The sequence below is a fragment of the Staurois parvus genome, unplaced genomic scaffold, assembly GCF_062004578.1.
Source record: "Staurois parvus isolate SC_StPar_1 unplaced genomic scaffold, SC_StPar_1.0 ptg001709l, whole genome shotgun sequence".
Taxonomy (NCBI): domain Eukaryota; kingdom Metazoa; phylum Chordata; class Amphibia; order Anura; family Ranidae; genus Staurois; species Staurois parvus.
In genome coordinates this window covers 97050-112320 of record NW_028319505.1, presented here as the reverse complement: position 1 = coordinate 112320, position 15271 = coordinate 97050, and the positions used below count along the sequence as shown (strand labels likewise).

General features: G+C 50.2%; 1 protein-coding gene across 1 annotated transcript; it reads right to left on the bottom strand.

Annotated features, from left to right (window-relative positions):
• Positions 1–223: 223 nt before the first annotated feature.
• LOC149434674 (ICOS ligand-like) lies at positions 224–14477 on the bottom strand. Its single transcript, XM_089663534.1, has 6 exons — positions 14200–14477; positions 12879–13238; positions 12497–12775; positions 6863–7018; positions 6176–6214; positions 224–5728 (listed from the first exon to the last, which is right to left on the bottom strand). Exons 1-6 carry the CDS (start codon positions 14267–14269, stop codon positions 5718–5720), a joined length of 915 nt encoding a protein of 304 aa, XP_089519660.1. The 5' UTR covers positions 14270–14477; the 3' UTR covers positions 224–5717.
• Between the last annotated feature and the right edge of the window lie 794 nt (positions 14478–15271).

Sequence of the window (15271 nt, the reverse complement as noted above, 5' to 3'; positions counted from 1 at the left end):
AGGATGAGGGGGTTCTTCAGGATGAGGAGGTGTAGTGGGATGGGGGGGTGATGAAGGATGAGGGGGTGTAGTGGGATGAGGAGGTATATTGGGATGGGGGGGTGATGAAGGATGAGGGGGTGTAGTGGGAGGGGGGGGTGTAGTGGGATAAGGAGGTATAGTGGGATGGGGGGGTGATGAAGGATGAGGAGGTGTAGTGGGAGGGGGGGGGGTGTAGTGGGATAAGGAGGTATAGTGGGATGGGGGGGTGATGAAGGATGAGGGGGTGTCGTGGGATGAGGAGGTGTAGTGGGATGGGGGGGTGCAGTAGGATGGGAGGGGGTGTAGTGGGATAGGGGGGTGATGAAGGATGGGGGGGGTTGTTGAAGGATGAGGGGGTTCTTCAGGATGAGGAGGTGTAGTGGGATGGGGGGGGTGATGAAGGATGAGGGGGTGTAGTGGGATGAGGAGGTATATTGGGATGGGGGGGGGTGATGAAGGATGAGGGGGCGTAGTGGGAGGGGGGTGTGTAGTGGGATGAGGAGGTGTAGTGGGATGGGGGGGTGATGAAGGATGAGGGGGTGTAGTGGGATGGGGGGGTTATGAAGGATGAGGGGGTGTCGTGGGATGAGGAGGTGTATAGGGATGGGGGGGTGATGAAGGATGAGTGGGTTCTTCAGGATGAGGAGATGTAGTGGGGGGGGGGGTGTAGTGCGATGAAGAGGTGTATAGGGATGGGGGGGCATTGGGATGAGGGGGTGTATAGGGATGGGGGGGCATTGGGATGAGGGGGTGTATAGGGATGGGGGGGCATTGGGATGAGGGGGTGTATAGAGATGGGGGGCATTGGGATGAGGGGGTTCTTCAGGATGAGGAGATGTAGTGGGATGGGGGGCTGATGAAGGATGAGGGGGTGTAGTGGGATGAGGAGGTGTATAGGGATGGGGGGGCATTGGGATGAGGGGCTGATGAAGGATGGGGGGGTGTAGTGGGATGGGGGGGTTCTTCAGGATGAGGAGATGTAGTGGGATGGGGGGTGATGAAGGATGAGGGGGTGTAGTGGGATGGGGGGGTTCTTCAGGATGAGGAGATGTAGTGGGATGGGGGGTGATGAAGGATGAGGAGATGTAGTGGGATGGGGGGGTTCTTCAGGATGAGGGGGTGTAGTGGGATGAGGAGGTGTATAGGGATGGGGGGGTTCTTCAGGATGAGGGGATGTAGTTAGCGGCTTATTCTCTCCTCCACTATGGAGGTCCAGTGACACCAGCAGGATGCCCCCCTCCCTCTTCCCCTGCTCAGCTCTTGCTCGGTAAATACCAATCTCCTCGTTTCTGCTCTCGGTTGGATGGAGAAGTTCGGTGGGACATTCCCAGGACTCACCTATTTTTAGTTGCCATAAAGATGAAGTGAAAGTATTTTGAAGTTTAGGAAGTTTAGAAGGGACTTTTCCCCTCCCGGCTACTGAAGGACATTCGGAAATGCTGTGGTTGGTGAAGTGGAGTCTGGGAATTCCCAACTCTTCCCCAAACCAACAAAACATGATAAGGAGGACCAGAATAACCTCATCAAGGATGGCCGAAACCGTGGAAGAAACCAGCCGAGTGTGGACCGCATTACACCTCATATACCGCCATACTTCCTTGTTTACTGCCTCATATACAGCTCTAGATACTTCCTCATATACGGCCCGATGTACGCTCTCCCGTATACGGCCCGATGTACGCTCTCCCGTATACGGCCCGATGTACGCTCTCCCGTATACGGCCCGATGTACGCTCTCCCGTATACGGCCCGATGTACGCTCTCCCGTATACGGCCCGATGTACGCTCTCCTGTATACGGCCCGATGTACGCTCTCCCGTATACGGCCCGATGTACGCTCTCCTATATACGGCCTGATGTACGCTCTACCTGATGGGTAGATGGAAGGATGGACAATGAAGACCTCACACTTCTACTCATCAGCGAGGCAGACACATTTTTCCCTTTTCTGGTTAAACAGTAAATTGCATCAGATCATTACAGGAAACACATCGCCCCATCCTGACCAAGTCTGCTCCTTCACAATGGCGGCCCCATTGGTTGTCCTCCATGATCCAGGCTCTGTGGAGGAACATTCAGGGATGGGGAGGTGAGGTCATGGGTTGGTTTGGGAGGTGAGGACATGGGTTGGTTTGGGAGGTGAAGTCACGGGTTGGTTGGGGCGGTGATGTCATGGGTTGGTTTGGGCAGGGAGTTCATGGGTTGGTCGGGGCGGTGAGGTCATGGGTTGGTCGGGGCGGTGAGGTCATGGGTTGGTCGGGGCGGTGAGGACATGGGTTGGTCGGGCGGTGAGGTCATGGGTTAGTCGGATCTGTGATGTCATGGGTTGGTTTAGTTGGTGAGGTCATGGGTTGGTCGGGGCGGTGAGGTCATGGGTTGGTTTAGTTGGTGAGGTCATGGGTTGGTCGGGGCGGTGAGGTCATGGGTTGGTTTAGTTGGTGAGGTCATGGGTTGGTCGGGGCGGTGAGGTCATAGGTTGGTCGGGGCGGTGAGGTCATGGGTTGGTTTGGGCGGTGAGGTCATAGGTTGGTCGGGGCGGTGAGGTCATGGGTTGGTTTGGGCGGTGAGGTCATGGGTTGGTTGGGTGGTGTCATACTGTGCCTATGTTCAGTTTGGATCAGTACACACAATACTGGACCGGCTCATATGAAGCTGGTGGCAGTGACGTAGCTAAAGAGGTGGGGTCCCTGGATAAATGTTATACCAGAGACCCCTCCCCCAATCTTAAAGACTCCTCCCTCTTTCCCTAATGAAAGTTACACTGAAGCAGAGGGGGGTGGGTGAGGTGGGAGATCCCTCAGGGGAGGGGGGCAGCTTATAACTGGAGTGCATGGAGTATGTCCAGTGTTATAAGCTGCACTTCCCACCATGGGGAATCTCCTGTAAACGGCCCCCCCAGTGTATCCTCCATCTGGGGCAGTAGAGTGTGAGGGGGAGGGGCGGAGTCTACCATACAGATCTTAGTACATCAGTACAGAAAAATGACCACATGGCCCCCCCAACACTGCAAAATGTACAACTCCTCCCACTGCCACACACAACTCCTCCCACTGCAATACACAACTCCTCCCACTGCCACACACAACTCCTCCCACTGCCACACACAACTCCTCCCACTGCCATACATGGCCCCCCAACACTGCAACAATGTACAACTCCTCCCTCGGCCATTCACAACTCCACCCACTGCCACACACAACTCCACCCCACCATACACAACTCCTCCCACTACCATACACAACTCCTCCCAATACCATACACAAACTCACCCTATTACCATACATGACTCCTCCTACTACCATTCTCAATTTCTACCATTAGCATACACAACCCCTCCCACTGCAATTCATCCGGCAATCTCACGTCATCTCCCTGCTCATAGCTCCTCCCCTTACACCATGTGACTCCTCCATTCCACTCTCATTATAGTCAGACAATTTTCTCCACATAGCCCCTCCCATTGATCAATATAACCCCTCCCCATTATTCTGTGTAGATGCCCCCCCATTGGTCAGTAGCAGCAGATTTGAATTGTCTTATAAAGAAATGTCTTAGAGGACAAAGATGAGAGCCGTGCCGTTGTTCCTCTCAAACCCTGAGGAGGGCGATCTTCTCTTCATGAAAATAGTCTGGAATGGGGAATGTCTCTCCAAATCTCCACTAGAAAGATAATGGCCTGGGACCGGTCTGTCTCTGGACCTCCTCTGCAATGACCATGACCTGGGACCGGTCTGTCTCTGGACCTCCTCTGCAATGACCATGACCTGGGACCGGTCTGTCTCTGGACCTCCTCTGCAATGACCATGACCTGGGATCGATCTGTCTCTGGACCTCCTCTGCAATGACCATGACCTGGGATCGATCTGTCTCTGGACCTCCTCTGCAATGACCATGACCTGGGACCGGTCTGTCTCTGGACCTCCTCTGCAATGACCATGACCTGGGACCGGTCTGTCTCTGGACCTCCTCTGCAATGACCATGACCTGGGATCGATCTGTCTCTGGACCTCCTCTGCAATGACCATGACCTGGGATCGATCTGTCTCTGGACCTCCTCTGCAATGACCATGACCTGGGACCGGTCTGTCTCTGGACCTCCTCTGCAATGACCATGACCTGGGATCGATCTGTCTCTGGACCTCCTCTGCAATGACCATGACCTGGGATCGATCTGTCTCTGGACCTCCTCTGCAATGACCATGACCTGGGACCGGTCTGTCTCTGGACCTCCTCTGCAATGACCATGACCTGGGACCGATCTTTCTCTGGACCTCCTCTGCAATGACCATGACCTGGGACCGATCTGTCTCTGGACCTCCTCTGCAATGACCATGACCTGGGATCGATCTGTCTCTGGACCTCCTCTGCAATGACCATGACCTGGGATCGATCTGTCTCTGGACCTCCTCTGCAATGACCATGACCTGGGATTGATCGGTCTCTGAATCATGTCCATAATTATTATGATTTTGGATCAGTCTTCAGATCTCCTCTAAAATTATCATGACCTGAGACTGGACCATCTCTGGATCTTCTGGATAACAATCATGACTTGGGATCAGTCCATCTCTGAATCCTCTGTACAACGATAGTGACTCGTATCTTAAGGATCATGACCTGGAATCGGTCTTTCTCTGAACCTCCTTCATAGTAATCATAACCTTGGACAAGTCCATCTCTGGATCTCCTCTATAATGATCATGACTTGAGACCGGTCTATGGATCTCCTTTAACAATAGTGACCTGGGGCTGCTCTATCTCTGGATCTCCTCTATAACGATCATCATCTGGAATCAGTCTATCTCAAGATCTTCTCGTCAATGATCATGACTTGGGATAAGTCCATCTCTGAGTCTCCTGTACAACAATGGTGATTCTGGAGCTTAAGGATCATGACCTGCAATCAGCCTTTCTCTGAACCTCCTTCATAGTAATCATGAACTTGGACAAGTCCATCTCTGGATCTCCTCTATAATGATCATGACTTGAGACCGGTCTATCTTTGGATCTCCTTTGTAACAACAGTGACGTGGGACTGCTCTGGATCTCCTCTATAATGATCATGACCTTAGAGTGGTCTATCTCTGGATCTCCTCCATAATGACACTGAGATGGACCTGGTCAATTTCTGGATCTTCTCATAATGATTATGACTTAGGACCGGTCTATCTCTGGATCTCCTCCATAATGACAATTAGATGGACCTGGTCTATTTCTGGATCTTCCCATAATAACTTAGGACCGGTCTATCTCTGGATCTCCTCCATGATGACAATGAGATGGATGACAATGAGATGGACCTGGCCAATTTCTGGATCTTCTCATAAAGATAATGGCTTAGGACCGGTCTATCTCTGGATCTCCTTTATAACAGTAATGACTTAGGATCAGTTTATCTTCTCTATAATGATGGAGTCCTGGGAGTCTCCGGATCTCTTGATGACCTGGGACAGGTGATGTCCCTCTTGATCTCCATTCGGTCTTCAAAATTTCTCACAAAAATTTTGCAAGGCGGGTTGACCATCCACAGTAGCCAAGCTTTTCAAACCAACAGAATGAACTGGATTGGACAGATCGGGAGCTGAAGACCTTATTCACAGCAGAGTTCCCAGCCGATGGTGATGGCCATCCAGGATCTCCCGTGTTTTCGGAGACGGATGAGGTTTCTTGTGGATTGCAGTTCACGTCATATCTGTTCAGTCACTATCTACATGAGAGGGAGAGAAGAGGTTATATTACTCCATACGTTTATAGACGTGAGTATATATATTCAGTGCATCATAACCACGCGGTGTATACAGCAGAGGCAGGATGCCATGCATGCTGGAGGTGATGGGTAACCACATTGTACAGGAGGGGTGACAACATAAATGGAAGTATTCAGCTTCTCCTTGGAGGAACATGGGAATACCACACAGCTGGTGAGGACCATCTCTTTGTCTGCAGCAGAATATGGACCCCTCTATCCCCTCCCCTTCATTGGACTGACTAGGAATTGGGAATGGCATGGCAAACCACACAAAGGAATTGAGCCTGGAACTGCTGCATGCGCATAAGGACCACCCCAGGCAGCTTTTATGACCACAGAGACATTGAGGAGATACGTTGAGACCAATAAATCATGACTACTGTAAAATAATAATGTTACTCTCACCTGCATTTCCTTGTTGGTACGCAACTCGTTGGCAACAACCTGGAAGGAGATACAAGTCATGAAATGAGTAAACGGTTTTCTTTCCAAGGACTCGGTGGAAGGACTTGGTCCCCACATATGAGGACAAGGCCCTTCCTGAGCCACGAAGAATAAAAATCTAGGCTCAGTTGTTACAGGAGGATATGAATTCTAGAAGGTGCATCTATAGATCCTCCAATGCTAACAGCCTCTAGGGGCTCAGATTGGCTGTTCTCAGAGATGGAGCATTGGGTGACCATGGACGACAATAAGAGATGAAGAGGACCAGCAGCCACTGGCACAGCCCTGCACAGCATTGTTCCTGCTTATATCAGTCAATTGTGTGGACTGTCGTGGGTCTAGAAGACCATAATTGGGGCAATTCCACACATCCGTCATCTATGGTTGGAGCTCAGTGGATACATCGAACACTCTACGACTATTTATACGTACTGGAATCCTGCAGGCAGGTGGTGGGTTCTCTCTAGATTCTTTTGTATGTAGTACGGGAGAGATCGAAATTTGGGAATATTTAGGTCGGATGTTTTATTGCTGACCCTTTCCATGTTGGAGTCTCGTAGAAGATGTCTCAGCTCCATGGTGGCCATTGTATTGGCCTGCACTGTGCCAGCGTTATCATCTTCCGTAGATTATCACTCATTATCTTACCTGCGGGGAAGGAGAATGGTTTCTTCAGCACCGTGATTCCGACCAGCAGAGCGACAATGAGGAGAACCACCAAAGTGATAACAGAGTTCAGCACGGCAGGGGCCACATCACGTTGTTTCCCAGTCTCATTGTTCTCGCCCGTCACTTCCAACACATCTGCCGAGAGAAAAACGGTCGCTAGAGTAACCAAATACTCCGCTAAAGAAATTCCCCACCAGAGAAATACCCAACCGAGGAAATAACCAACTGCAGAGACACTCAACTGGAGAGATACACCATCAAAGAAATATCCAACTGGAAATACACCCCACTGGAGAAATACCCAACTGGAGAAATACCCAACTGGAGAAATACCCAACCGAGGAAATACCCAACTGCAGAGACACTCAACTGGAGAGATACACCACCAAAGAAATATCCAACTGGAAATACACCCCACTGGAGAAATACCCAACTGGAGAAATACCCAACTGGAGAAACAGACAACCAGAGAAAGACCCCCCCCCCCTAGAGAAATACCCAACCGAGGAAATACCCAACTGCAGAAACACTCAACTGGAGAAATACCCCACCAAAGAAATATCCACATGGAAAAAACACCCCACCAGAGAAATACTCCATCATAGAGATACCCAACTTCAGAAATACCCCACTGGAGAGATACACCACCAAAGAAATATCCAACTGGAAATACACTCCACTGGAGAAATACCCAACTGGAGAAATAGACAACCAGAGAAAGACCCCCCCCCTCCCTAGAGAAATACCCAACCGAGGAAATACTCAACTGCAGAAACACTCAACTGGAGAAATACCCCACCAAAGAAATATCCACATGGAAAAAACACCCCACCAGAGAACTACTCCACCACTGGAGAAATACCCAACTGGAGAAATACCCCACCAAAGAAATATCCACATGGAAAAAAAGCACCCCACCAGAGAAATACTCCATCATAGAGATACCAACTTCAGAAATACCCCACTGGAGAGATACACCACCAAAGAAATATCCAACTGGAAAAACAGCCCACTGGAGAAATACCCAACTGGAGAAATAGTCATCCAGAGAAAGACCCCCCTAGAGAAATACCCCACCAGAGAAATGCCGCCCGAGAAATACTCCACTGAAGAAATACCCAACTTTAGAAATATCCCACCAAAGAAAGACCCCATTAGAGAATATCCAACTGGAGAAACACCCCACCAGAGAAATACCCAACCTGGAAAATACCCATCCAGAGAAATACTCAACCAGAGAAATACCCAGCTACCCCATTGGAGAACTACCCCACTGGAGAAATACCTAACTGGAGAAATACCCCACTGGAGAAATACCTAACTGGAGAACTACCCCACTGGAGAAATACCTAACTGGAGAAATACCCCACTGGAGAAATACCCCACTGGAGAACTACCCTACTGGAGAAATACCCTACTGGAGAAGTACCCTACTGGAGAAATACCCCACTGGAGAAATACCCCTCTGAAGAACTACCACACTGGAGAAATACCCCACTGGAGAAATACCCTACAGGAGAAATGCCCGACTGGAGAAATACCCCAATGGAGAAATACCCCACTGGAGAAATACCCAACTGGAGAAACACCCCACTGGAGAAATACCCCACTGGTGAAACACCCCACTGGAGAAATACCCCACTGGAGAAATACCCCACTGGAGAAATACCCTACTAGAGAACTACCCTACTGGAGAAACACCCCACTGGAGAAACACCCCACTGGAGAAATACCCAACCAGAGAAAGACCCAACTAAAGAAATACCCAACCAGAGAAAGACCCAACCAGAGAAATACCCAACCAGAGAAATGCCACCCCAGAGAAATACTCCACTGGCAAAACACCCAACTGGAGAAACACCCAACTGGAGAACGACCCAACGAAATGCTGCCCCAGAGAAATACTCCACTTGCGAAATATCCAACTTGAGAAAAGCCCGACTGGAGAAATACCCCACCAAAGAAAGACCCCATTAGAGAAATATCCAACTGGAAAAACACCTCACCGGAGAAATACTCCACTGTGGAAATACCCAGCCAGAGAAAGACCCCTCTGCGGAAATCCCCAACCAAAGAAATACCGAACTGGAGAAAGACCCCCACAGGAAAAATACCCAATCAAAGAAATACCCCAGCAGGAGAAATATCCAACTAGACACATAATCCAACCAGAGAAAGACTCCACCAGAGAAATATCCAACCAGAGAAAGAGCCCACTGAAGAAATAGCCCACCAGAGTAATACCCAAAAGGAGAAATACCCAACTGGAGAAAAACACCCATATATGAGGGAGTACCCCAATATATAAATATTCCAGCACAGCCATGCCCCAGTCTCGGAATACTTCAGTAGGCCAATATATCAATACCACCACTTAGGAAATATGTGATATAGGAACCCTCATAAACATGTAGATACACATCAAATACCCCGCACCATAATACACCCTGAAGTCATATCTCCAAAATACCCTCCCGTAACCCCACCCATTACACCCACAACCCCTCCTATTACTCTAGGAACCCTTCTCATTCCTCTCATTACACCCACAACCCCTCCTGTTACTCTGTGAACCCTTCTCATTCCTCCCATTACACCCACAACCCCTCCTATTACTCTAGGAACCCTTCACATTCCTCCCATTACACCCACAACCCCTCCTATTACTCTAGGAACCCTTCACATTCCTCCCATTACACCCACAACCCCTCCTATTACTCTAGGAACCCTTCTCATTCCTTCCATTGCCCCACCCATTAAACCCACAACCCCTCCAATTACTCTAGGAACCCTTCTCATTCCTCCCATTACACCCACAACCCCTCCTATTACTCTGTGAACCCTTCTCATTCCTTCCATTACACCCACAACCCCTCCTATTACTCTAGGAACCCTTCTCATTCCTCCCATTACACCCACAACCCCTCCTATTACTCTGTGAACCCTTCTCATTCCTCCCATTACACCCACAACCCCTCCTATTACTCTGTGAACCCTTCTCATTCCTCCCATTACACCCACAACCCCTCCTATTACTCTGTGAACCCTTCTCATTCCTTCCATTACACCCACAACCCCTCCTATTACTCTAGGAACCCTTCTCATTCCTCCCATTACACCCACAACCCCTCCTATTACTCTGTGAACCCTTCTCATTCCTCCCATTACACCCACAACCCCTCCTATTACTCTATGAACCCTTCTCATTCCTCCCATTACACCCACAACCCCTCCTATTACTCTATGAACCCTTCTCATTCCTCCCATTACACCCACAACCCCTCCTATTACTCTGTGAACCCTTCTCATTCCTCCCATTACACCCACAACCCCTCCTATTACTCTAGGAACCCTTCTCATTCCTTCCATTACACCCACAACCCCTCCTATTACTCTAGGAACCCTTCTCATTCCTCCCATTACACCCACAACCCCTCCTATTACTCTAGGAACCCTTCTCATTCCTTCCATTACACCCACAACCCCTCCTATTACTCTGTGAACCCTTCTCATTCCTCCCATTACACCCACAACCCCTCCTATTACTCTGTGAACCCTTCTCATTCTTCCCATTACACCCACAACCCCTCCTATTACTCTAGGAACCCTTCACATTCCTTCCATTACACCCACAACCCCTCCTATTACTCTAGGAACCCTTCTCATTCCTCCCATTACACCCAAAACCCCTCCTATTACTCTAGGAACCCTTCACATTCCTTCCATTACACCCACAACCCCTCCTATTACTCTGTGAACCCTTCTCATTCCTCCCATTACACCCACAACCCCTCCTATTACTCTATGAACCCTTCACATTCCTTCCATTACACCCACAACCCCTCCTATTACTCTGTGAACCCTTCTCATTCCTCCCATTACCCCACCCATTACACCCACAACCCCTCCTATTACTCTAGGAACCCTTCTCATTCCTCCCATTACACCCACAACCCCTCCTATTACTCTAGGAACCCTTCACATTCCTTCCATTACACCCACAACCCCTCCTATTACTCTAGGAACCCTTCTCATTCCTTCCATTACCCCACCCATTAAACCCACAACCCCTCCTATTACTCTGTGAACCCTTCTCATTCCTTCCATTACACCCACAACCCCTCCTATTACTCTAGGAACCCTTCTCATTCCTCCCATTACACCCACAACCCCTCCTATTACTCTATGAACCCTTCTCATTCCTCCCATTACACCCACAACCCCTCCTATTACTCTAGGAACCCTTCACATTCCTTCCATTACACCCACAACCCCTCCTATTACTCTAGGAACCCTTCTCATTCCTTCCATTACCCCTCCCATTAAACCCACAACCCCTCCTATTACTCTAGGAACCCTTCTCATTCCTCCCATTACACCCACAACCCCTCCTATTACTCTGTGAACCCTTCTCATTCCTCCCATTACACCCACAACCCCTCCAATTACTCTAGGAACCCTTCTCATTCCTCCCATTACACCCACAACCCCTCCTATTACTCTAGGAACCCTTCTCATTCCTCCCATTACACCCACAACCCCTCCTATTACTCTAGGAACCCTTCTCATTCCTCTCATTCCTCCCATTACACCCACAACCCCTCCTATTACTCTATGAACCCTTCTCATTCCTCCCATTACACCCACAACCCCTCCTATTACTCTAGGAACCCTTCACATTCCTTCCATTACACCCACAACCCCTCCTATTACTCTAGGAACCCTTCTCATTCCTTCCATTATCCCACCCATTAAACCCACAACCCCTCCTATTACTCTAGGAACCCTTCTCATTCCTCCCATTACACCCACAACCCCTCCTATTACTCTGTGAACCCTTCTCATTCCTCCCATTACACCCACAACCCCTCCTATTACTCTAGGAACCCTTCTCATTCCTCCCATTACACCCACAACCCCTCCAATTACTCTAGGAACCCTTCTCATTCCTCCCATTACACCCACAACCCCTCCTATTACTCTAGGAACCCTTCTCATTCCTTCCATTACCCCACCCATTAAACCCACAACCCCTCCTATTACTCTAGGAACCCTTCTCATTCCTCCCATTACACCCACAACCCCTCCTATTACTCTAGGAACCCTTCTCATTCCTCTCATTCCTCCCATTAAACCCACAACCCCTCCTATTACTCTATGAACCCTTCTCATTCCTCCCATTACCCCACCCATTACACCCACAACCCCTCCTATTACTCTAGGAACCCTTCTCATTCCTCTCATTCCTCCCATTACACCCACAACCCCTCCTATTACTCTATGAACCCTTCTCATTCCTCCCATTACCCCACCCATTACACCCACAACCCCTCCTATTACTCTAGGAACCCTTCTCATTCCTCTCATTCCTCCCATTACACCCACAACCCCTCCTATTACTCTATGAACCCTTCTCATTCCTCCCATTACCCCATAGCACTTCCTAATGCTCACCAAACCATTGCCTCTACTCCAGAACCCCTCCCGTTACTCCAGTAGCCCCTCCTCTAATTTATGCAACTCCTCCTATTACTCCCTAAGCTCTTATTATAGGTAACTCCTCCATATAGGTCAGTGTAGCCCCTCCATTGCTCAGGGCATTAGGCGACTCACGGGGGTTGGAGGTGAGGTTCCCGCTTGCCGTGAGGATGACACAGGAGAAGTTGGTGGTGGAGGTGACATTAATGGTGACTGTGCTGGTCACATTAATAAAGTCTTTGTCCTCGTTGATGTAGTTGTGAATGTGGCCCTCGTGTATCGGTGTCCCATCGCTGGCGTTTATCCACCTGATCTCTGGCTGCGGAGTCCCCCCTTGCGTGGTACAAGTGAGCGTCAGCTCCGAGCTCCTCTCGCTTGGTGGGGCGCTTGTGATGACTGGCTTACTGTAGTCTCCTGTGGGTACAGAAACCTTGTTATTGGTGGTATGGACCTTGTGGATGAGGAGCCGTAATGGGTGCGGCAGCTGCCCCACACGTACGTCCTATCGATGTCTCACCTGTCACGTGCAGCAGGGTGGCGCTCTCCTGCACTTTCTGAACGGAAGCGTTTTTATCACAAAATACAAAGCAGACGTACGTTCCGTTGTCCTTCAACGACAAGCCTGACATGTGGAGAGTGAAGTCCCCGTAACTCAGCCGGGAGGTGCTCAGAGATGCTCGCCCTCGATATTCCTTGTGCTGCCAATCTGTATTCAGCTTCCCATGACTTGCTCCCGCCACCAGGACCTGTTCACCATTAAGGTCCCGCTGCCAGTACACCAGGAGGTCACCTATGGAGAATGTCTTCTGCTGCAGCTGGCAAGGTAACTCCACCGAGCCCCTCAGTCTTGCTTCCAGAGCCTCACCGAAGCCCCAAACTACAAGAAACACAAAAAAAACACATTTCTGAGACAAAAATGTCAAATTACTCCGTATATAGCAAATTATTGGGGAAAGAAAATCTCTCTCCTGCCCTTCCTCCTGCTGCCTCCGCCCGCTAGTCCCACCAGATGCTCACTGTTCTCCTTGCTGGAGAGGAAGCTGCACCTGAGGACCCGCAACGCAAGGATCTCCCTGCTTCATTTCCTCTGTAGATCCGAGCTTCCTCCACCTCTCCTGATCCTTCATCATTGCAACACGTGGGACATCATGGGGCATGAGGAAGCATAGCCCTGCCTCTACCAAGATGGCCGTCTCTCTTGTTTTATATCAAGTGAGGGAGAAACAGTCAGCACAGAGATTTCCTGCGGTGAGGATTCTGCGGCTTTTACCATCCCACTGCTGCGTCTTACACCCGTGCAGCCTCCGCCTGTCCCCAACACCAATAATTATCCCCCCAATAATACCATGATGGCCCCCCAAAAACCCAACACTAATAATAATCCCCCCAGTAATACCATGATGACCCCCCATAACCCCAACACTAATAATTATTCCCCCAGTAATACCATGATGGCCCCCCATAACCCCAACACTAATAATAATCCCCCCAATAATACCATGATGGCCCCCCATAACCCCAACACTAATAATTATCCCCCCAAAAATGACCCAAACACTAACCCTTCCTGTAACACCAACACCGACCCTCCCAGTGACCCCAACACCGACCCGACCCTCCCTGTTACCCCAACACCGACCCTCCCTGTTACCCCAACACCGACCCTCCCAGTGACCCCGACACCGACCCTCCCTGTGACCCTGACACCGACCCTCCCTGTGACCCCAACACCAATCCTCCCTGTGACCCCGACACCAATCCTCCCTGTGACCCCGACACCTATGATATAACCCTTACCCAAACCCCTATCTATCTCTGTAGACAGGTCCTCTTCTTACCTATCAGACTGCAGACTCCGATCAGCATCCACCTGTGATGGAGAGAGGGAATGTGAGATTCATCATACATGATTGGTCGGTGTGGTCACATGATTGGTTGGTGTGGTCACATGATTGGTCGGTGTGCGGTCACATGATTGGTCGGTCAGATAGGACAGGGTGATGGGATTCCTGTGTCCATCATGCCGAGTCCTTCAACCCAACCCTTCCTCTACCTGATGACCCAGAACAGCCCACCTCACCGCAAGGACCCCACTACACCGACCCCACCGAAACCAAGAGTGGGGGACACCATGACAGGGGCGGAGCTCAGAACCAGGATACAAATATACACCTGAAGCTTTCTCTTCCTCCTTCATGGAGTCGGGGAGTCTGAAGCCGGTGTGCCGGCAATTCCGGGACTTTCCGACTCCTAATCTGGAGTAATCCCAAATCACCTCCCTTCTGGGAATTCCGCGTCTCCATCGGGCCGAGTGACACCCATCGGCCTGTTCTCCGCCATGTCAGGTGGTGAGAGGCCCATCAAGTGTGTCTGACTGCAGTGTACTCCACCACAGTATATGTCAGAGCTATATACCTGTCTAATAATAGTGTGACTGTGGGGGAGGGGACATGAGAGAGGACATCTTGGTTTATCAAACCCGACCTTCACCTAACCCCCCCTCAGGCTAACAAACGGTGAAACATTGAACCCGTACATGCAATCTGATCTTACAAAAATCTAGGGGGCGGGAGAGGACAGAAAGAGAAGCCACGCCCCCAGAGACTGACGGACAGCAGCTACGGGGACCTGACATTCCTCCACACCTTTGTCCAGGCTCCCGGCTGCCACCCATCCTTTTCAAGACCCCGAATCTTCCCAACCTCACCCAGAATGTTGTGCACCACCACCTCCGCAGGAGGAAACCTGACCCCGTGCATTCCACGTGTAGTAACAGAGTACTAAGCTAACTAGAAAAAGTGTCTCAAAATCAAAGTCCCGGAGAGTCTGAAAGGCTCCGTAAAACCACTCCGTGTAACTCAAGCGGGAAAGGAAAGGGATCCCCAGAGCCCCACCCACCCGCTTGTAGAC

Excerpts from the sequence above, each read along its gene's own strand:
- LOC149434674 (XM_089663534.1), bottom strand. The coding sequence starts at position 14,269 with ATGTATGATGAATCTCACATTCCCTCTCTCCATCACAGGTGGATGCTG. Across the intron at positions 13,239-14,199 it reads CGGAGTCTGCAGTCTGATAG|TTTGGGGCTTCGGTGAGGCT; the intron begins GTAAGAAGAGGA and ends TGTTTCTTGTAG. Across the intron at positions 7,019-12,496 it reads GAACCTCACCTCCAACCCCC|ATGTGTTGGAAGTGACGGGC; the intron begins GTGAGTCGCCTA and ends TTCTCTCGGCAG.